This window comes from Hylaeus anthracinus, unplaced genomic scaffold, assembly GCF_026225885.1.
Source record: "Hylaeus anthracinus isolate JK02 unplaced genomic scaffold, UHH_iyHylAnth1.0_haploid 11994, whole genome shotgun sequence".
Lineage (NCBI taxonomy): Eukaryota > Metazoa > Arthropoda > Insecta > Hymenoptera > Colletidae > Hylaeus > Hylaeus anthracinus.
The window spans coordinates 12,763,496-12,785,789 of NW_026534341.1; the positions used below are offsets into that span (position 1 = coordinate 12,763,496).

Consider the following 22,294-nt stretch of genomic DNA (forward strand, 5'->3'; position numbering starts at 1 on the left):
CGTTGTAAATTTCCGCGAAGGAAAAAGCTCTTCTCCGGACTGCTGGTAACGGACAGTGAGTATGCAGATGAAAAATACACCACTTCCCGCTGGTCTTCACCATTTTCTCACGTCTCTGACCCGAACCAGACGAATCACTGTCTGACGGGACAAACGAGCCGCACATTATTTTTACGAGAGGCTCGCGTATTTCCCCCGAGACGTCGCGGGAAGGACCGTTATCCTTGCCATTTTTTCCTCGTTCGCGCGTCTTCCGTCGCTCTGCACGATTTCTCCGAATTCCGGCGCTTGAAGCGTCTAGCGTTCCTGCGGCTCTTCTGGATTCGTTTGCTCGTTCTTTCCTCTGGCGTGTACCTAAAAACGTGGAATTGGTCAATCAACGGTACGACTTCTTGGAAGGAGAAGAATTCTATGAACATGTTTCAGTATCTTTCTGTTTGGAGGTTTCACGTGGGTTATATGTAGAATGATTCTATTTTATATGATAAATTAAAAGTATCGGAAACTAAGAACTAATTAAAGTAAACTATTTGGTAAAATGCGACTCTTCGACTAAAACATCTAAAATAGCTCCGATCGCGACTCGACCTCGACTCGTCCGCTTCCAAAATCTACCCGTTTGGCCGAAACATCCGTTCTTAAAGGCTCGCATTTACCCACAACGCAAACTGTCTTTGGCCACGTACATGACCAAATATGTTTTGCCGTCACCGATTCGCACCCCCTTTTCTCGAGAGTATCGTCGCTGGGCCTGACTCATGGGGTTTTCCACCGAGTCGAGGCTAACGGTTTTTCTGACCTGCCAGTTACTTTCTCTTTCTCATTCTCGCGATACTACATATATAGGGTTTTTTTTTAGTTTTACAGGGTACAACAGGCCCTTTCATGTGTTCTATAGGGTATTGCAGAATTCCAGGGGGGCACAACGATCCATATTTTTAAATCGAATGCCATATCAATTTTTGTTTCTTTTAATACAAAAGAATAGTTATTAGTTTAATTCTTTGAAATACTAAAAAAGAAACTTGTCGATATCATTAATAGCACCCTGTGTAAAAGTTCTGGTGGTGTTGAGTTAAACTCCAGCAGTTAAAAATAACCCAAGAGAAACCACTATGAATGGGGCGCTCTTTTTTTCTAGATTCGTTTTCTAATATTTTTGTTGCTTAGGGTCTGTACAATCTTATATTATATGAAATATTTCACTATTATATTTAAACCGTGAGTTGAAAGCACAGCGAATTTTTCTTAGAATATGTTTGAACTTTCTATGAAGAAAAGAGTTCCTGTTCTTATAGTATTTCTATAGGCAAAAAATTTAGCTTAAAGACTTGTTTAAAAATTTCTTCTGAAACAGATATTTTAGGAAATTTACTATACTAATGCATAGAAAGGATTATTTGAGAACCAAATAGATTTACTTGAGGGAGTTTTGTTTAACATTAGATGTAACTGAATTATCCAAATAATTAGTTGTTACGTTTCTCCTGGACTACTGAAACTACGTTTGTTGGTATTCCGACTTGATAAATTAAATGAAATTTTCCAAACCCGTAATATCCCTTTGGACAGCCTAACGCTATGGTTTCTGTACAGACTCGAGTTGGAATAAGAGTATTTGGGTCGAGTGTGCTCGCATGAGTAATAATACAAAGCCGTAGCTAATGCGTTGTAACACGATTATTGTTTCTGATGTAATCCAGCTGAACATTTGTCATCGCGCTGGAGTATGAAACAGTTCCTTTTGGTGGAAATTCTTGTTCTGCGTGAAATAGCCGAGGAATGCAGTAGCATAAATTATAATTAAATACTTTAGCTCAAGAGAATTTTGCTGAGCCATGAAATGTACAAATTGGTCTTGCCAAATGTTCTGTAATTGTTCGACCGTCAAAAATAATTTGCCTTGAATAAGCTTCCTTAATTAACGTGGAAGTATTAGTGCTATTTCAAACGAAGCGACCAGAGGTGAAGAAACCCCACAAAAATAAAATTTATTTATGTAGCAACGTGGCAGAATATTTCCCATTCGAAAATTGAATTTCTTTCCTCGAAATAAAGGCTTCATTACCCTTGCGGAAATAATTTGGTTATTTCTGCACTCTACCAACGGCAGACCAAATGATCGACCATTAGAGATGTAACTTCGTGGAATTATAATTCGATTGTTTCTTGCTATTGTTGGACGTTTTATATCATTTTATATCTAAATGCACCGTATATTGAAATACAGGGCATTTTCTCGCAACGGAAGTGCTACGTCTCAGGTAAAAATATAATCCTGTTGCGAAAAAAAAGGGAGGAACATTGATCAAGCAAAAAATAGCAATCTTTTCTAAGTAGATATTTATTTACAAAGCGTCAGTGAATATTATACGAATTGCATGGAAGACATAGAAGAATAATTTTCAAATAGTTTCTTTCTCGAATAGTAAAATTACATCTATGGAACGCAATAGACTCTTTAATATAAATAAAAGAAGACCAACAAGATAGAAAACCAAATCACGATGCTGTGGACGTTTCCAAATGCAAATGGCGGTAAAGTCGGTCCACATTGAGAGATCCGCTTAGTGGTAACACGCTTAATTGCGCGCGTGTTATTCCAATGTACAGAGCATCTGGAGTTTCAACGCGCCATCGGCCATCACAGATCTAGACAGCGCGGCATCCGACCGTCACGATCCACTTATCTGCTCGGCTGACCGCGTACGGACTGACTCCACTTATCTCTCCTGCCCTGCCCCTTTTGTTCCCGACGCGAAAGCGTGCCACGAGGCAAGATGCACGCGTGCACAGGGAGGCCGCTCTATTATCTATGCTAATTAACGGTAACGCCGACCCCTTCGGGGTCTGGGACATGCTGCAACGGGTTGCGTAAGAGGCCGAAAGGGTTAAACGGGGTAAACTCCAAACGACGAGTCCGCCCTTGGGATACACAAATACTGAAAAGACTGTGCATAGTAGGACAATTTTCTCGAAACGTGATCAAAATTAAAGTCAATTTAACAATATCCTTACCAGTTATAGTGTCAATGGAAGCATGATTAACAAACTGACCTAAGCATATTTCATATCTTTTCTTTCAATTGCTTTGTGTTGAAAGCAGTTACTATTGGTTTTTGAATATGTAATATTCTCCAATGAAATTTTTAGTGAATTCCTAAGTTCTGTTTTTTGCTTTATGATTTACACTCGTCAACATGCAATTATCAAAGTTTCTCAACTTTTTTATTAGACAAAAAAAATTTTATTTTTCTGGTCCTAACGTAACGTCAAAGTTAGTATGTTTTCTTCGTACAGAACGTGCTTGTTTCAGTGTTGAACGAGGCAAATATTCTTTTTTTGGAATTTTGGTCATGTAATGGAAACACTGTTGGAGGATTTATATTTCGCGATGGTCGATCGATCGAACAACGAGATACCCACGGAACACGTTGTTCCGCGCGTGTACTCGTTCCGGCACGATGAATTCAAGGGAAAGTGATTTAAAGTGGGTGAAACGACCCCCTGCGTGATCCCTTTAATTTTTGCTTCGTGGCGAAATGTTGATTCACGATCTATCGTGTAGCTCACGATACTATCAGGCGCAATACGATTCGGCAAGGTGAATTGAATTGAAATTTTTCGTTTCGTTCCCGAGGAAATTGATTTTGAAATTCGCTTGGCGACGCGACGCCGGCGGTTCGAGAATATAAATTTCTACTTTGTCTGCGATTTTGTTTCCTCAAAGATCCACTTCTAATTTATTCATTGGTTTGAACCAAAAATTGATCAAATTAACAGTAATTGAATTTAGTCATATTTTTAATGAACATTGAAATTAGATCTTGCAATGTGTGAATATCTATTAGCTAATTCTTTATACATTATAAGTACAATACATAACCATTTTCAATGATGTACTGGTAATCTTCAAGCATAGAGAAGAGTTTATAATTCTAGTATAATTAAATACAGACAAAAATATTTTTGTATAATATTAGATATAGATATAGAAACAACAAATTGAAACGAAATATGTGTAGAGTACAAAAATGTAATTAGTCAATGAATAATTATACATTATTTGCAAGATACAATTTCTATATAGAATATAACAAAAGTCTTTATAATTTTTCAAAAACTCAAGCATAGTTATATCAATGCACCTCTTATCTTTTTTTTCGGTCACGAATATTATCGTTCAAAATATTCGAATTATTCAATATTTAATGAGCTGTCATTGTCAGTAAATGTGAAGTACACGAATTATTATGACTAACGTTAATACTCCTTTTACTGAACCATTAATAATAATATCAATGAAATAAATTGAAAGTGGCCGTAACTGGACTAGTTCCGAAATTAGGTACACTTACCTTGAGGCGAAGTTTGGAATTTCGTGAAATTTGCGAAATCGCGTGCCATCGTCGTCGTTGTCTTTATCTTTCCCGGGGCGCGGAGTATCGATTGTTCGCGGGAACTTCTCGCTGAAATCGCGGAAGTTTTAATTCGCGACGTTACCTGAGAATCGCTATGAAATTTCAGAAATTCACGACACGCCGCACTGTCGTGTCTTCTAACTCAATTTTAATGAAAGTTGTCCCTAAAATCCGCCAGTTTTTAATTCGTAGAATTCCTTTGGAGAGACGTCGAATCTCAGGAATGTCTACAATTTACAACATTAGGCGTCGTCTCTACTGTTGGTTCATTCCGATGAAACATTCCGCAATTTTATCATAATTCCCTCTGCGTTGCTGAAAGTATCTGATCGTAAACTCCCGTCGAACATCATGTCAAAGGCAAGCAATTTTTTAATTCATTACCTCTCTGATAGAAAGTTTTGTACGATTAAAAATTTCTTAATTAATTGCTCGACTAAGAGGGTAGTTTGTTATAATTATTTACTTTTCCGATAGAAAGTTCTGTAAAATTAAAAATTATCTAGTTAATTGCTCCACTGAAAGGATATTTTATTAAAATTACATGTTTAGTTTACTACACTTCCTGCCTGTGTGTAAATACCATTTCATCGAAAACGTTTGACTAGAATTTACAACGGTATCAATTCGTGTATATATGCCACCTATCCCGGCTACCATCAAACTAAAAAGTGTCTATATAATTACCCAGATGCCAATGCATAGTATTAAATTCGTTGTAATACCGTGAAACATGGACTGGCTAATGCCCGATACAATGATTACACGAGGGTATTAATGTCATTACTGGTTTCGCATGGTTACGTTCAATTATATTTGCCGTGTTAAATGGAACACAATTACAAATATTGCATTACAAATTCCCTTTATTTGCCGTAACGATGTCGAAAGGTCCTCTGTGTAATATTCCGCGATTGATTGGAAAATCACAGATACTGTAACAAAAAATGCTAACCACAAAGAAAACTCCAGAGTCCTACTACTTGGTACAACCTTCTCATCGAAACTTGCTCAAAGTACACCACAAGTAAGTGGACAAGTAATTAAAAAACTAACATATAAATTAAAAGATAGAGAATGATAGAGCATTAATTAAAAAGAAATTTGTTTGTGATTCAAGCAAAGGAATAAAATTTCTTGTCTAATACTCTCTCTCTGCTAAAGAAATATTTTTGTCTTTTTACCAAGTGTATAGTAAAATCGTTAATAATTTATTAAAAGTATCGACTTAGGCCACTCGCATATAGCCCTCGTGTGTGAACGTATTACGAACATATTTTGTCCGGTGTTGGGCTTGAGTTTGCCCTGCTTTCGAGTCACAGATAAGTGGAACGAGGGCAGCGGTGGTCAGCCAAGTAGATAACAGCACCAGGACAGTTGAAAATCGATCGCCTATTTAAAGTTAACCGAGCGTGGTCCTTTTGTCGTTTCGACGGGAACACGAGAGACCTGTGAATGGAGAATAATTACGTCCACGAGAGTCAGACGTGTCTCATTAGTCTCGTTTTATGATAACTAGGGTGAATTTCAGAAAAGACGACGCTCAGGACGCAGAATAAACGGTTTCACGAAAGCTAGAAGACAAGGGAGAAGAATCGCGTCGGATTTTGAGCACGTTCAATCTCTGAAATTAATTAGAGAAAAATCTCAGGCCTGCACGAACAAATATTCATTCACATTCTATTTATTGCGCCATCTTTAGAACAGGAATTGGAGAACAATTTTTGCTTCTGATTAAGAAGAAGATAGGAGAAGATCTACTGAACAGCAGTCGATAATTGACTCCATTTTTCTAGAGAAAATTAAAGACTCCGATAGTCTGTTTGTAGAACAATTTTATTGCCGTATAAAACGAGAAAGATAAATGAAATATTTACGCTCGATATTGCTCTCTACCGCCAACCAATTTCCTACTACGTATAATTTCCTTCGTTTCTGCAATAGCGAGTTCCATGTTATGGAATTAAATTGTTGTTAATAACGATAGAGTAAGCGGGCCCGCGCGCGCCCGTTATTCAAAGCAATTTACGCGCGCACGTGCACACGTTTAATATCAATAACAAAACCATACACGTCGAGCGATACTATTACGCTAAAGTTAAATGAAAATTGGATGAAGTTTTTCGGTCAAACGAAACTAACCGTTTCGAACGACGCGTGCAAAAAGCTCGAATACGGTTGCAAAGTGACACCCGACTAACAGACGGGATAAATGGTACCGGCATGCAATTACAAATAATTATTTCCTACGATAATTCGCTCCTTTAAACGTTGATAAAACCGATAATAGACCCGTTGTTATGCTCACGTCGAATAACGACTTCGTTAATTTTATAAAACATATTGCGAATTTACTCCATGAACGATTTAAATATTTATTCGCGGAATATTAGTTTCCATTGAACTCATTCGATGGAAAGACGAGACAATTGATTCGTTAATTAACGAATCTCCCGTAAGGTAATTATTTGACACACTATAAGAATCAAAAATAAAATTAGAACTGAATATTAATGTGTTAATGTTGTGTGTTAAAATCTCATCCTTTCTTAAGAATACAAATAAGCAAAATTGTTATCACTTTAAATAAAACTATAAATGTTTGCATGAATACTTTTATATCAACAGATCAGCTGGGAATTTAATTTTTAAATTATTAATTTTTCAAAGCATCCAAGAGTAATTTTATTTTCTCAGTAAATAAGCATCAGTACGTGTCGAACATTAGCTTGTAAACCTTTCAGCTTTTCTAAAGCATACCTGCGGAAGTAAAGAGGAATAGTAATAAAATACTGCGAATCGGCGGCAGAGACAATGGCTTTGATAAATAACAAAATATATCGAACTCCGCTGTTTCATCGCATTGTTTATTCATTTCACGTTGCACCAGTTCGCTCTCCTCCCCCCATCGACGCTCATCAATAACCAGTTCGTTCGACAGGGAAAAAATTAATTGATGAAATAAATGCAAAGTTCCCTCGTTGCTTCCGCACACAGTTCCACTTATCCACATATTTGCGAGCCGATATCCCGTCCGGCCTGAAACAAACAGTCGCCCTGGAGGGTAAAACGTGTCTCGAACGTGAACTTAAAAGCTATCGATTTATTCCACTCGCGTCTTCATTTACCTTCCAGCGTTTCCAGCGGGGAAATGCTCGGTTCGTCGAAATATTTAACGACGGAGCAAGCCCACGTCGCATAATTTCCCGCCCGAAAGGCAGGAAAACGAGCGACCCAGAGCCACGAGCGCTTTTCCAGAAAACCCGACTCGTTCGATCGAACTTGGGCTCTTATGTCATTATTCCCCCAACAAACGACGTTCCGTGAACAAAACAATTTTATTATTCCACTACATGCATTCTAGTTTGTAAATTAGGACAGCATCGACTCCTCGTTGTATCATTAGACTGACAAAATACGGACGATACTGTTAGAAGATCAAAACACGGTAAAAGAAGATTCTTACAGTAGGATATTATTTGATAGTAGAGCTCGATACTACTTTTGTGGATGCTATCGAATCAAAAAATATTGATTAAGTAGGTAGTTTCATTTTTCCTTAATTGTATTAAAATATTTTAAGTTTACGTGGTTTCTTCTTTATGCAGGAATGTAGAATTTCATTTTTTTTTTTTTAACATCGATGACCATGAACTTTATTAAAAATATAACATTGAATGGAGATTCTTTTGTATTAAAGTAATTACAATTAAAATAGATTTCTATATTCATTCCCATACAAATAGCACAACAAACAAACTGAGAATATTTCAAAAAAATAGTCTTCTCATTTAGTTATAAATACCATCCTGTACAATACTTACAAAGTAACTATTTCATTTCATAGGCAATATTGAATCGTATTTGCTTCATTCAAATAAACTTGACTCGCGTGAATTTTCCCTAGCTGCTAAATATCGTCAGATTCAAAAACAGATATAATTAATATTTTCTGAGAGTAAAATCAATTACGGAGGAAAAGGAAATGGAATACAATGCGAAGTGTTCAGTTTTAACGTTGTTTTCATTATTGCGACAAATCCTAAAAATAATCGCGCCACTGGGAACTGACCCGTAGTAGCAGAAGTGCGACTTTCTAAGCTAAACATACTTTCAACAGTTTCACTGGAGGGTAGTCTGTTTTGATTGGGCGGTATCGGAGTTTCTCCGTGACACTGGTTGGACTGTGTACCTTTAATATTGAGATAAACTGGGGAACATATGCGTGGGATATGCGGTGCACAAAGGAACACTAAAATCCTTGGAAATTTCTTCCTCTTTCGTGAAACAGCTCCATTTGGTCTTTATCGTATTGTTTGCTCTTAACCCACTGTTTCTCAAATTTATAGTATCTTGCAATACTTCTGCAACTTAATAAAGGAAATTTTGTAACGAACCGTCTACAATTCTTTTAATAAAATTGATATGTATTTATTACTAAACGCAGATACAAATGAATATTAAAATTTTACTGATGTAAAATTTTTTCATTAAATTATTCATTAAAGCAATACACTAAAAACTTTTAGTACTATTTAGTATTTTAATTCTGTTAAAAATGTCATCTAAATAAACCGGTTTTATTGCAAACGAAAAATCAAATAAAATTTGCCATTCTTCAATTACGTTTAACAGAGGCGGAAGCGACGAATAATGAATAAGAAATTGGAGTTGTTCCAAACTTTTAACGACTACTGACAATAGAAACTTTATAATGGATGTTTTTAAAAAGAATAAAGTACCAAGAGAACCTTTTTTTATTTCACTAAATTTTTATTCCACTTTTCCCTCCCGAGAACTTGCGGATCACGAGAAATATCCGTTTAATGTTTCATTCTATGTATTACGAAGGATGAACAGGTTTTCTTATAATTCATGAAGAATGAAGAAATTTTATATATTAAAATAGAAATACATGTAGAGAACATCTGATTTTCTGTTTTTTAAATTAAATCTCATGACTAATAATAATACTCTCCTATTAATAAACCATCGGTAGTCGGATTGAAACTTTATAGGACAGTATCAACGATCGAGTGCATATTTAATTGAGTAGCGTATTTGAAGCGCTGACGTTCGAATTTTATTTGCTATCCTTTGAGCGTTTTATATAGTCAGCAGAAAGTGGAATGTCGCTGTCCGTGGTAATTAACAACTATCAGAATGGCACGTACCGAACACGGCTCGAATGTATGGCCACGATAATGTAGACGTTTCGAAACAATCCAGTCTTTTTATTAGTCGCAGCTAACAAATTTCGACCATGCGCATTTTCTCGCGACGAGACTTTTCTCTGGGCATCGTTTCATTATTCAACGCCACGAGCAAGAATAACTTAACTGACGTGTTAAAACTAGAACCGACAATGAAGCTCTAGAATATTTTATGGTATTCGAATTATGTGAATAAATTTGAAATATTTTTATTTGGACATTTTTATTTGAATATCATGATTTAGATATAATTATTTGAATCTCATTATTTGGATATTATCATTAGATAAACATTAAAGTGGTATTCATTTTATTTAAATATCGTTATTAGAATAAGTATTGTTCAAAGAATACAATTTGGATAAAAACTAAAAGGAAAAAATTGTTTTTAATTCGACATGGATTTGGTATCACATTTATAGCTAACTAACCATATATCTACGTAATTTAATACAACCATTTTGATTATCAATATTTTTGAATTAAATTCTGACAAAACAAAATAAATCGAATCTGGAGTCATGTTTACCATCAAAGAAATGCACGTATATGGAATGAAACGTAACTTACGTGATCATTCATATTTTGTTATGAAATTTTAACCAACATTCATCGCCTAACGAACAATGAACCACATAAATTTCAAATGTTTTACAGGAATTAATTTTCTAAGAATGCAAAATTGAAGAGTACTCGGTATTGAAACTTCCGAGGCCTGACTATTTCCTTAAAATACAAACGAATGAATTTAGAATCCACTTTTCGGTTAAAAATACAGTGAGGCCGGTCTATAAACAAGTACGGAACAACGAGGAAACTTCGCTATGTTCTCGTCTACCCGGCGAAGTGAATTTTCTTTCGTTTGTCTTAACAGTCGAGCGAGTTCGTTGGAGCGGGCGATTATCGCGTTTGAAAATCCAAGTGATGTCGCGACGAAGGGAGTGAAGAAAAAACAAAAGGGTGAGAGGTTTTCCTCAAAGAGCGAGGAGAAAAGGGAGCGAAGAAAAGCCGCTGATGTTACAAGAGTCTCGTAATTAAGCCTCGCGATAATTGCGCTTTTAATACCTCTTCCTCCGCCCTCGTCCGCCCTCTTCCTTTTCTGTAACAGCGTTAGAATCAGCCGGATAGACTCGGCACCGGGAGCAAAGTCTATTGTTCCCGCGGAGCGAGGCGAGAATTGATCAGTGATTTGATCCGTTAATGACTCCAGAACGGGGGTGGATGGGCTTGTGATCGATACGAGGAAACGTTGGACACGCGTGGCGTGCTTCCACCTAATAAAAGTAAATTGGCTCCGATCGAGGGACTGCAATCGTAATTCTTTTTCGGTCAACCCTTTCGTTAAATGAGAACTCAGCAGTTACCAGGCCTCTAAGAATCCTGCATTTATTATCAATCTTCTTTCTCTTTGTATAAATTTTGTTATCAAATTGCATCGCAATAAATACATATATATATATATGATTTATCATGTATAATATTCGTAGTTTAGATTTCACAAGTATAAATCTTTTCCATTTGCATTCCTTATTTTATGAAATTTCGTTCGTTTACTCTGTAATGACTTTCAATCTAAAACTTAAAAAAAAAAAAGAAATTTCATAGAAGTTTCAAATGGAGTCACCTCAACAAAATTATGAATCACACCCACTGGACAAAGAATAATTTTATTATTACTTATCGTTCTCGAAGAGGGCCGTAAGTACTTGATTTTACGAGATTATCTCTTAACTTAAATTACTTCCACTGAGAAACAACCACGTGCAGCGTGAAACTGGCTGCAACATCAGCACGAACCTGTTACCACATTGTATGCTTGTCAAATCCTTCAAATTACGCGGTATTATCGAGACGAACAGTGTGCACACGAGAACGACGTTCACATAGTTTCGTCAGAACGGCCTGATCGAGAAGGACGTGGCGCTTCACCCTTTCAGTGCTTTCGCGCCAGCGGCCGGCTCAATTCCAAATTCAATCTGATGCCTTTATCGTTAGCCAAGCTCCGACCGAACAACGAGTATCTGCTTACCGCCTTAGAAACGTCCATCTGACAAGCGAGACTCGCTTGATAGTCAGGATGGTCGAATTCATTCCATCGATCTCGTTTACGTTGATCCGACTGCATCGAGCCATCGATGCCCCCACATGCAAAACTAATTTGGTTTCTGGACTCTACTATTCCTGTTTAACAGTTGTAGCGATTGCGAGGAGATTATCAACTCCTGTAGATTGATTAACACCTGCAAACGGTTGATGAGTCTACGTCGAAATTGAGATATATTTGTTCCCCAGGCGGAGGACAGGGATTTGTACTTAAGTGTTTTCCAAAGTTGACAAATTGAAAAATAGTCAATATATCGAAAGTTCTGAATGTTTCCATAATTCTAAACTATCTAGTTTTTAATCGTCTAGGGGCTTATGTAACTTTCATGACATTTTAAGAAATGATTTTAATCTGTTTTGCAAGATGACGTATATGTCGTAATTATATAATGCCTCTGATAACCAATAACAATACTGATGACGTTTCGCGGTACTCTCAGTATCAACTCGAAGTATCAAAGTGCATGCAGAAGAAAGAAATTTGGCCCATAGAGGGTATTAACTTAGGGACTTTAAGGGTTAATACTTTTCAGCTATGTAGAAGGCCAAATATTACCACAATGTAATTCCCACACACCCATCTGGATAATATCATTTGTCATAAACTGTTACGTACGCACACTCCTCGCGAGCGTTACCGAAGTGGTACACGTACTATCGATCTCAATGATCTTGATAAAAAAAAATAAGGATACACTGATAGAAACTTAACTATTCGTTTGATTGAAAATAGAGGTGTCTGCTATGACATGCTACGCTTATGACGATAGATTTGTATCTGCTGTTGCCTTGAAAAATGCCACCCTCGAGGACTCGAAGGTGTTGGGAAAAATGGTCGGGTGGAAATGGAAATTTATTCGTGATTGGTTGAAATATTCGGTTACAGGAGGAGAAGTCGACTGAGTAGGAAAACGGTAACTCTATTGTTTGTAAAAGGCTAGCGGAAAACGGTAAAAATGACCGCGCTACATCTGCTCGCCAAATGTAGTAAAACCTAAGCGCTTACAATTTGGGAACGCGCATTTATGATGTATAATACTCAAAGTAAATTGCACGTACATTTTCATCACAAAAGACTCATTTATATTTTTATGAATATAGTACAGTCCAAAATTTGTCGACCTCTTTCTTGGATCCTATACAATCTGACGGCTAACTGAATAATTTTGTATAATACATAGTCTGCAAAACTAAAGAAGATTATTTGCCCAGTCACAAGTCGAATTCCCTGTATCTCTTCCGAGTAATCCTTCGCCAAGCTCTCCAGCTTACCACATTAATTACCAGCAGAAATCCATTAGTCGCAGTTAGCCAACAAAGAAGCCTAACCGGCTGCACGCATCAGCCGCACGCGTAAATGTAGATTAATGGATACTCGCGCCTCAGAATGGTCAGACTACTCGATAAGTTAACCCGAGAAGGGTCGAATTCTTATCTTAAGCGACCCCTCGTTTCTCGACGAAGACCACTTCTACGTTTCCCGGCCCGACAATACTCGAGGTCTTCTCTAAGTTTGCCTAATGAGACTCGTTCGACACGGATCGTCTGTGCCAGCCATATGACCGACCCCTCGATACCATTATTCCCTCCACTTGATCCTCCACTTGATCCTCCCCTTCATCTTCATGACCGTTCTCCACCGATACGTTCTCTCTCCCATGTCACTATACCGACCACCGTACTAGCCACATCCGTTTCGATAATGGCCCACTAATTGGCAATCATCTGGACGTAAGCCGGAAAAGCGACCGTGGATCATTCACGTTATCGTCTTACACCAAGAATGGGGAACCTAAGGATTACAGGTCCCGTGCAACCTATGGAGATGTTCTTTTGTGATCTTTCCGAATATTTCATCGATTATAATTGGTCTAAGGATGTTTCTGTACATCCATATTTCTATGTGTTTTGATAAATAACTTTGCAGACAGAAAATTTTATCGAAACAGTTTATTTGTAATAATAGATATCATGGACAATCCTATATACTTGACCGACCGTTCGAGACTGACTGTTCAGATCAATGATACATCGTTAATTTCAGCGCGAAATTTCAACTCACCAGCTTCGCTATTCTCAACACTATGGATATAGACGAAGAAATTAAATTTTAATAACAGTATCTCTTTTATCTCCTAAATAGTGTAACATGTATTTAATTGTTGATATTTCATATATTTTTTAAATTCATGCACAACTGCGGAGAAGTAGTCTGCACACAAGCTAGTTTAGATTCGAAATAGCTGATCAGTAGATGTTAGATGAAGATGTTATAATAATTACATTACACGGCTGATTATTCGGGTTGTTTCCGAGTTTTTCAAGCCATATAGATCAATTTTCGTCACGGCGCGGCGCGTGTATCGTCAAAATCCACAAGCATTAATAGGATAAATTATAAGCGCATCGCGTAATGAACGTTCCGACACCAGAACACGGAACAAAACGAGCACGCGATGCCATCGACAGTTGACAGACGTTTCGACGACCATTAACGAAGGAACCGACCGTCAGCATAGGAGTAATGGGGTGCTCGTCGATAATAAATTATCCGCGAGCGGCAAGCGGCGGACTGCGACGGTCAGGTGCACCAGCAAAAACCTGCAAAATGGATTATTAATTACGATATCACGTCGACGCTCGCGCGGTCGAGGGGATGAATCGAGAGGGTGGCCAAGTTTCTGAGAGGGTGGAACTTCCATGAGTTTTTTCTCGTCCTTGCAAACCGACCCAGACGAGATTAGTCGAATACGGTTGCCATGTGGTTATCGCGACGATGAACTTTCGTAATAAACTTCAAATAAAATTTGTATAATAGTATTTCTATGCTCGTTAATTGCAAATGTTTCATAAATTTGCAAATTGAAACTTTGTGAGAACGTAAAGCATATTGAAGTATGCAAAGAACAATTTATTTTTCTTGCAATCTTCCTTACAATCTTATAACTTTTAACATTTTTATTTTTTATTTTGGTTTATACTAAACGTTGTATGAATAACCTGTGCATATAAAAATGTTTCGTCTTTTTCTGTAAGGTGACATGTTTTAAAAATTGAATTGTCGAATGCTATACGTTGAATCGTTCAATTTTTCGCAAGCCTAGAACATGCAGCGTTTGCACCAAGATTGGCTCGCGAGCTCGATTAAGCTGGCTTTTCGATTCCATTCCACATACGACTAACTGATATCCAATAGGCACTTCGTTCTCCGAATAAAAGCGCGACAGTTTGGGACGGAGAGAGTTAATCCGTTATTGAATGAATGGACGATTGCGATGAATTAAAGTGTTCTAGCCTGAGTAACGAAAAACCAAGATATTTTTGAGATTTTATTGAACGAAAATTACTAAAGATATTAACTTGATTCTTTGCACTATCATTAAAAACTACAAAAATTTCCAAGTCGAGAGAGAATTTATTTCGTTCGAGATAGCCGTGATCCTTTTCGCTCAACTTCGATATCTTCCATTAAGAGTAAATTATTCCACAATATTCTTTGCAGCCTGCTTCATAAACCTGCTAACTAAATTTCAAGACCCAAAGGATCGTCGTCGAATATATTACCTTTAAGAAAAAAAGAGATCGTAGACATTTTTAATTTCAGTTCAATTTAACTTTCAAATTAACCTAAGAAAATTTCTTAGCAACAATTGCTTTTTAAATTGAATTCCTCGAACCTCTTCCCTTTCCTTTGAACATGCTTTCCTGGTAAACAATTTAGCCTTGTAAGTACCAATACAGATTACCATGAAATCGATTCTATCGTATTCTATGAACCTGCATTGAATTATATAGGTATTCTTTCATGTGTGTCTCCCTCTCAAGAAAATATACACAGCGTAGAGAACCAGCTACTTCAGTCGTACCTTCCTCAATAAATGATAAGAAATTAATTTACTATTGGTAAAAGATGAGTAACGTCTTAGAGATAGAGTTACAATACTAACTAACGTATAAATCTGTACCAAACAGAAAATATAATATAAAACATTTTAATGATAGGAATACGAAATCTTCGATATCATCATAAAGTTATTATTTAAATAATAGTAATAGGTTCTTTTCACCATAAAAAATTTATAAACATGTCCTCTGTCTTGTGGTAGTCATGATTGCCTTCAAATTAAGCCTAAACATGAACAAATCGACCGGCGTCGTCCGACGCGTGATAACCGACCGCTAATTGCGTTTGTCATGCCGATAATTAATAATGCATCGATCGCGATGGCGCGACGACGAGTGGGTGGCGAATTAAATGCGTTAACGACGATAATCGGGTTGCGGTGAATGCCAAATCGAAAATACACCGAGACGGGAGTTATTGAATGCAAACGAGGCCGCGATCCATCATCCAGCTGAACTGCCCGGCTTTCGACGCCTGCACAAACGTTTACCAGCACCACTGTCAATCGTCCCCGCGCAGGGACCCAGAGGAGAATCGCTCTGGAAAAATTTTAATCCGTTTGTAAGCTGGGAATTAGGTTCTTTGGGCGTCAAAGTTGTTCGCCTTGCAAATAAATTCAACGTTTTCGAAACTTTACGCTGAGTTATTTGGTCGATTGGTACATTTGGAAAGTTTGAAACAATTCTTAATTCAGAATCGGAATTGTCTGTGAATGTTTTAATTCATAGGTGACTGTGGGAAAATATCGAGCAGGATGTGCTCAATATTTTATTTACTTTGGATATTCTACTTTTGTGCGAGAATTTACATAGTAATTCTGGGACGTGGGATATGTCTACGACAACAGCCCTAAAAGGGAAGAAGTTTAGAAGATTTTTACTTTTTATAGCATTAAGACAGAGTACACTCGATATGGCGATCTTGTAGGAGCAAATAAATTAATGATTAATCTAAGATTTGTGTGAAAGATGGCCTTGAATATCTTTTGTGTGAATTGTCGTGTACCGAGAATGATGACCTTTATTTATCTTTACTAAATGCAAGCTTCATGCGTTATGAATGAACTTTAACTTCTTCAGTTTTGGCTACCAAGCGTTATTATTATCGTGCTAAATCGAAAAAGAACTTGGAAACGTCACTGAAGATGCGTCAACCCTCTATTGCATAATGAACCCAGTTGGAAACTTAATAAAAGACAATTGTTTCAAATGTTTCCGACGAGTAATTGCATTTATCCTTTAGCTTGAGTTCTAATTAACTCTGCATACAAACGAAAAAACAATAAAATAAGAAGAATCTCCTTCATTTTCCACAAACAAATTACGACACCATATTTGAATCATCTTAAAATTTTAAATAATTACAAACAAAATATAAATCTACATATAAATTAGAAATGTTTAAAATGGAAGATATACAAATGTTGCAATGGAGAGTTGGGTGGTCGTGTTCGGTTCGTAAAAATTCGCGAGTAATCCGACGTTTGAATGACGGAAACTGTAATTGCACGGCGCGACTAGCGACGGAATGAATGGCGGTCGGTTTGATTTTACAGAACGGAGTACCGGAAGAAGCCACGAACAATGATAGGGAAAGCCCTTCTAATACTGTGCGTCGGGTCGACGATATCCCAGTGCTGCTACGTTTTCCCAAAAGGTACTTCAACGCGAATAACGAGCGGTACGACGACGTCTCGGCCTCTCCATATTCTATTCCCGGTCAACGAGACTTGATTTGTAACCGCAGGGAACGCGTAACGAACGTCCCTGGGAAGAAAGACGGAGGAATTCACGGCCTCGAGGGCCTCCCGTGCAATGAAATATTCAAAATTAATTTTCAGAACGATTTTACAGTGCTCCTTGTCATAGATTTGTCACAGAAATATTGTACAGAGTTATAAAAATTGGCCTCGATAATGGACATGTAAAAGGGATCCCTTCTTCTAATTTTGATAACATTTTACCAGCTTGTAAAATAATTAGAAATAGGGGAAACCTTATTTTTTGGGTGGTAGTAACTCAAGTTTGAGGGCTGGAACTATTCTTCAATGATTCGGATTTGTTTTGATATCTTCGAAGATATTGAGTTAATAGTTGTTAATATTAGTGGTTTTATTTTCCTGCATCCAAGATGGCTTCCCTGGTGGCAGCAATAAATCGTTTTCAACGATCGATTCGGGTTAAGGGAAAGTAAATTCTCCTCTAACGTTACGTACACAATAACCGCGTGGCCGTTTTAAGAGGGACACGATATCAACGATGAACCAGGAGAACATTTTAATTGGGTTTACCGTTCTATATTCCTTCGCGGCGTTCCATTAAAAATTTTCACCGGCTAAGCTGTCGCCATGGCTGAATATTCGCGATGAGCTTTTTTATTTGTTTAAATCCTGGGGAAGAAAGGAGACGATAAGGCTGGTCACGGCCCCACTGGCGACTGTATTTCATCGCCACGGTGGTATCCGCGCCTCAACGATACTTTATTCATCGTGAATCGCGCGGATTTAATTTCACGGTGCTTTACACCGTACACGGTGTTTACGGTTTGTAATTACATTCGATGCGAGAACAAGCGCGATACCCGTGAAGAAAAAATTATCGATTAAACCATGCTTGACACCCGATCCTTCTTAGAGGTGAAATCGTTTTTCAGGCACAGGAATGGATGAAAGTTTTATTAGAATGATGGATAATGAAAAGAAACGCCCTGTAGCGATTTATTTGTTATAGAGATAAGCGTATATTCATTTAATGTTGAATTTAATTTTAATACATAATTTAGTTTGCTATTTTTATCGAACAAATGAAAGATTTATTTAATTATTCTCGTTACGTAATTTAGAATTTGTATTTCGATTATAAATGAGAATTCTGTTTGCTTACGGTCCAGTTTTGATATTTATTTTTCAAATAATATTAGAGCTTTAATCGTAGGGAGACATTTAACTGCTTGTGGAGTTTACTTTCGTTTTAATATTTATTTCGTGGGTATTGAAATTTCAAACTACGATAGATACGTAGTATACATGTATATATCGAGACGGAGAGGGTTAGTAACATTGATCCGAAAATCATTACAGAGTTCGTATCGAACCCCCGACTGACGAGTCCTAATGATCTGTTACTGGCCAGCCAGGGGGAATAGTGACTGGCACTGACCAGACAAGTGGAATAGGCACACGTTTGGTCAGACAAGAGGGATAGGGGCTGTCTCTATTCAAAAAGACGTGTAGGTGTACTTCTCGTTAGGCACATAGAATAGTGGTCCTTGTTCTGGCAGGGGAAACACGACAATTTCTGAATCGTTCTTTATGAAATTATTAACACCTTTAAAAATAAAATGTGCTCAAAATAAAAATACTATTAGTACTTGTGATTCGACGAGACAAATCTGAAACATAAGTAATGAATACAAGCATTGTTATTTAAAGTAACCCACAATATAAAAAAATATAATCTGGCAACAATCGCATGTCTAACTTGTCAAATTTTCTTGCTGGTAGATTATTTTATTCTTCATAAAAAGCTGTGGAATATTCTTTTCTAGTGGCATTCAAAGTACTGCGGTATATTTTTTGAAGAGTAGTTTTGTTCCTCAATCTTGAGTTACCACACTTGTATGTACAAGAACTCAATAAAAATATGAGATTTAAAATATCAACAACAATATAAGTAACAATTTTATACTTTTTCTGTTGCACTGTTCGGAACATACGAATAGAGTACGAAGAGAAAATGAAATTAATAATAATGCCCTTTCCTGTTACAGAGATCAAGGACCCCTGCGCAAAACTGAACTGCACGCTGGGTTTGCAATGCGTGCGAAGTAGAGACGGCACCGAGGCCTCCTGCGAATGCATGGAATCCTGCCTGAATTTAGGGGATCACGAGGGATCGAGTCCTGTCTGCGGCACAGATGGGAACGACTATCCATCCCTCTGCGAGCTGAACCGAGCAGCTTGCGCGAAGGGTGCTAATATCACAGTGGCATTCCAAGGCAAATGCGGTGAGTATTTTCAACGAGATTTCAGCCCAATTCATTGACACCTTGTCTTCCCTATTCTCGATGACAAGAAGGTAACGGAACAGAAAGGGATGAAACAATTGTTCCTCGCGAAGTTATTGAACTGAATAGAGGGAAAGATGTCGGGACAATATTCCTACTGTTGTCAGAGTTTTCGTGAATTTTTAACAGTTTATCAGAAATTAAAAAATTATCCTGCAGTTCACTGCTACAAATTGCTTTTGTAGTTGATGTACTTTTTAAAACGGTGACTAATGGTTATCAATTTTTATTAGCATTCTCCATTAAAAGTTACTTCGACTGTCCACGAAGAAATGTAAACAATGTTCGTTCCTCAAAACCGATGTCATTGTTTGCGACAAATTTTATCGACATTTTGAGTGCTTCCCTCGTAAGAAACGCACTTCACCGCACAAGATTATTTATCCGGAACGAAGACACGTTCAGACATCTCAGTGCCTCGAGGCATCGAGGTTTCCAATGGGAACAAATATTTGCCAAATCGAAATCGAGTGAAGCTTAAGTTCGGTTTTGTCAGCGCGTATTTACTCTCACCTTTATGCGAGCGATCGAGATTACTTCCGGTCAGATGCGCTCGTTTACATCCACGGCGACCCGATAATATCGCCGCGATCCTTATCCGCTGAATCTGGAAACTATAAAGCGGGGAATGATGAATTTACTTCCGCATATTGCGTTCTGAGCATGAGCGGCTGGGACATCGTCTAAAAGAGGACGAATATCGTTCCAGGAGAGCTACTGTGACTACAAATTTACCATATCTAGCTGATGCTGAAAACATGTATCCTCACAATGTACCCTTTTCATCGACTGTACACGCATTCAACTTCTAAAGTTTTGGAGTATTCTTTGAATCGTAAAATAGATGAATTTCCTTCGGTGCAAGTACAAACGTTTCATTGAAAATATTTTGAAAGTATTAATTGAGCCTTAGTTAATCTTTTCACTGCTAAATTGATCAAAGATAGGACAACCCTCTGTGCTCAATTAATGGTACAACGTATTTTGTAATAGTTATACTTATGAATGTTAACATATGAAAATTTAGTATAGAACGTTTTATATGAATACGTTCATATGAATTCATGACACCAGCAAATATGAAAAATATATGACAAACACAACCAAAAGTTGTATGCACTTATGCAAAAGGAAATATCAACATCGTTATATATTTTACATACATTACGTATATTTCTATTTGGCACATTATTGTACGTCATAAATGCATCAAATTCCCATCAAATTCACATTATAACAAATGGCACGAATTCTTTTCACCAAAGGTACAATTTTCTTTTCGTTCCACTTCGCCGTATTTTATTACACAAACATTCAGATAAACAAACGAGTTCAAAGGGAAGGTTAATTTTCCGCCGAAATAGAAGCGTTCGATCCAGGAACAATGTGTCTTTACTCTTTCCCGCGTTCGCGCATCACACGCGCCGTTGGACGGTGGAATTAATCAGCCTCGGTTTATACAGCGCCCCGACAATGGGGAATCGAAAAATATAGACAAATTAAACGAATGCCCGTCAAAAGGCGAAAAGACGTGAAAGGCAGGGAAAGAATACGATGGTCCTGGAACATCAGGACCCAGGGAAAAGACAGTGATAAATTGGAGATATGCGAACAGCATAGACGGCCGTTTGTCTGCGTTTAGTTCACACCTACTTGTTCAAGCACGAGCTAAATCGACCACACACACGATCCTGCACGTGGTTCCGTGCCAATCGGGGAACAGTCGAGCGATTCCCGCGATATTCAGGATTTAACGTCTGACAAAATCGATCCATTACTACTGAAAATTTCGTTCTTCTGGCAAGCTCGCGATATTCTTCAGTAGACATTGGCATGAACATATTTAGAACCTTATATATGTATACTAGCTTAAGAGATTGTGGAGTATAACAACAGGATCACTCGTATTTTTAAACTATTTGAACTTTTTCATCGGTTTGAAATAAAATCAACTGTATAAGATGAAGAGCAACTTCAAAGAGGTGAATGTAAATATCATTATTTACGTTTATTTTCAGTTCGTATTATTGATCTTTTTTCATTCCTTCTCTAAAGTTGGAAGCATTTAAAAATATGAAACTCTTTGATCCACTTAGTCGATTCTTAATTTAATAGGGACAATCTACAAATATTCAAGCAAGTGAAAAGACATTGAACAAGAACTCTGCGTACATTTTTAAATTAAATGATGGATAAGTTTAATAAATCTAATAAGTCCTTGATATTTCATTAAAAATTTTACAGATATTCCAGATGACCCAATGCTAAGGAAAGGTATCTATTTCTTCCTCATCTTTCACCACATTTCTCCGTCGCTCGAAATCAAAAGCGTCCGACGAAAGAAAGCGCGATTCCCTTTCTGCGAATATGCCTTTCTTTCCTGCTCGTTTTCAGTTATCAGCGTTCATTTCTTTATGCTCATCGGCTTTCTTCATCTAATTTTCTCTCTGTCGGTGTCCATTCTGCTCTTCTTCTGTCATTCATATTCCTTTTCAGATTACAGGCTCACGTCTGATGCATTTTCACTCTGACCGCGACGTCCTCTCTCTCTCTCTCTCTCTCTCTCTCTCTCTCTCTCTCTCTCTCTC

At 37.4% G+C, this 22,294-nt stretch overlaps 1 protein-coding gene across 3 annotated transcripts in view; it reads left to right on the forward strand.

The window, feature by feature from the left end:
• The window catches only part of LOC128888507 (agrin-like), a 546,810-nt gene that overhangs the window by 458,029 nt on the left and 66,487 nt on the right, over positions 1 to 22,294 (forward strand). For all 3 annotated transcript variants that reach the window (XM_054145409.1, XM_054145410.1, XM_054145411.1), the window contains exon 6: positions 19,410 to 19,646. In XM_054145409.1, coding sequence (XP_054001384.1) covers positions 19,410 to 19,646 — 237 coding nt within the window. The remainder of the gene's footprint in view (positions 1 to 19,409; positions 19,647 to 22,294) is intronic.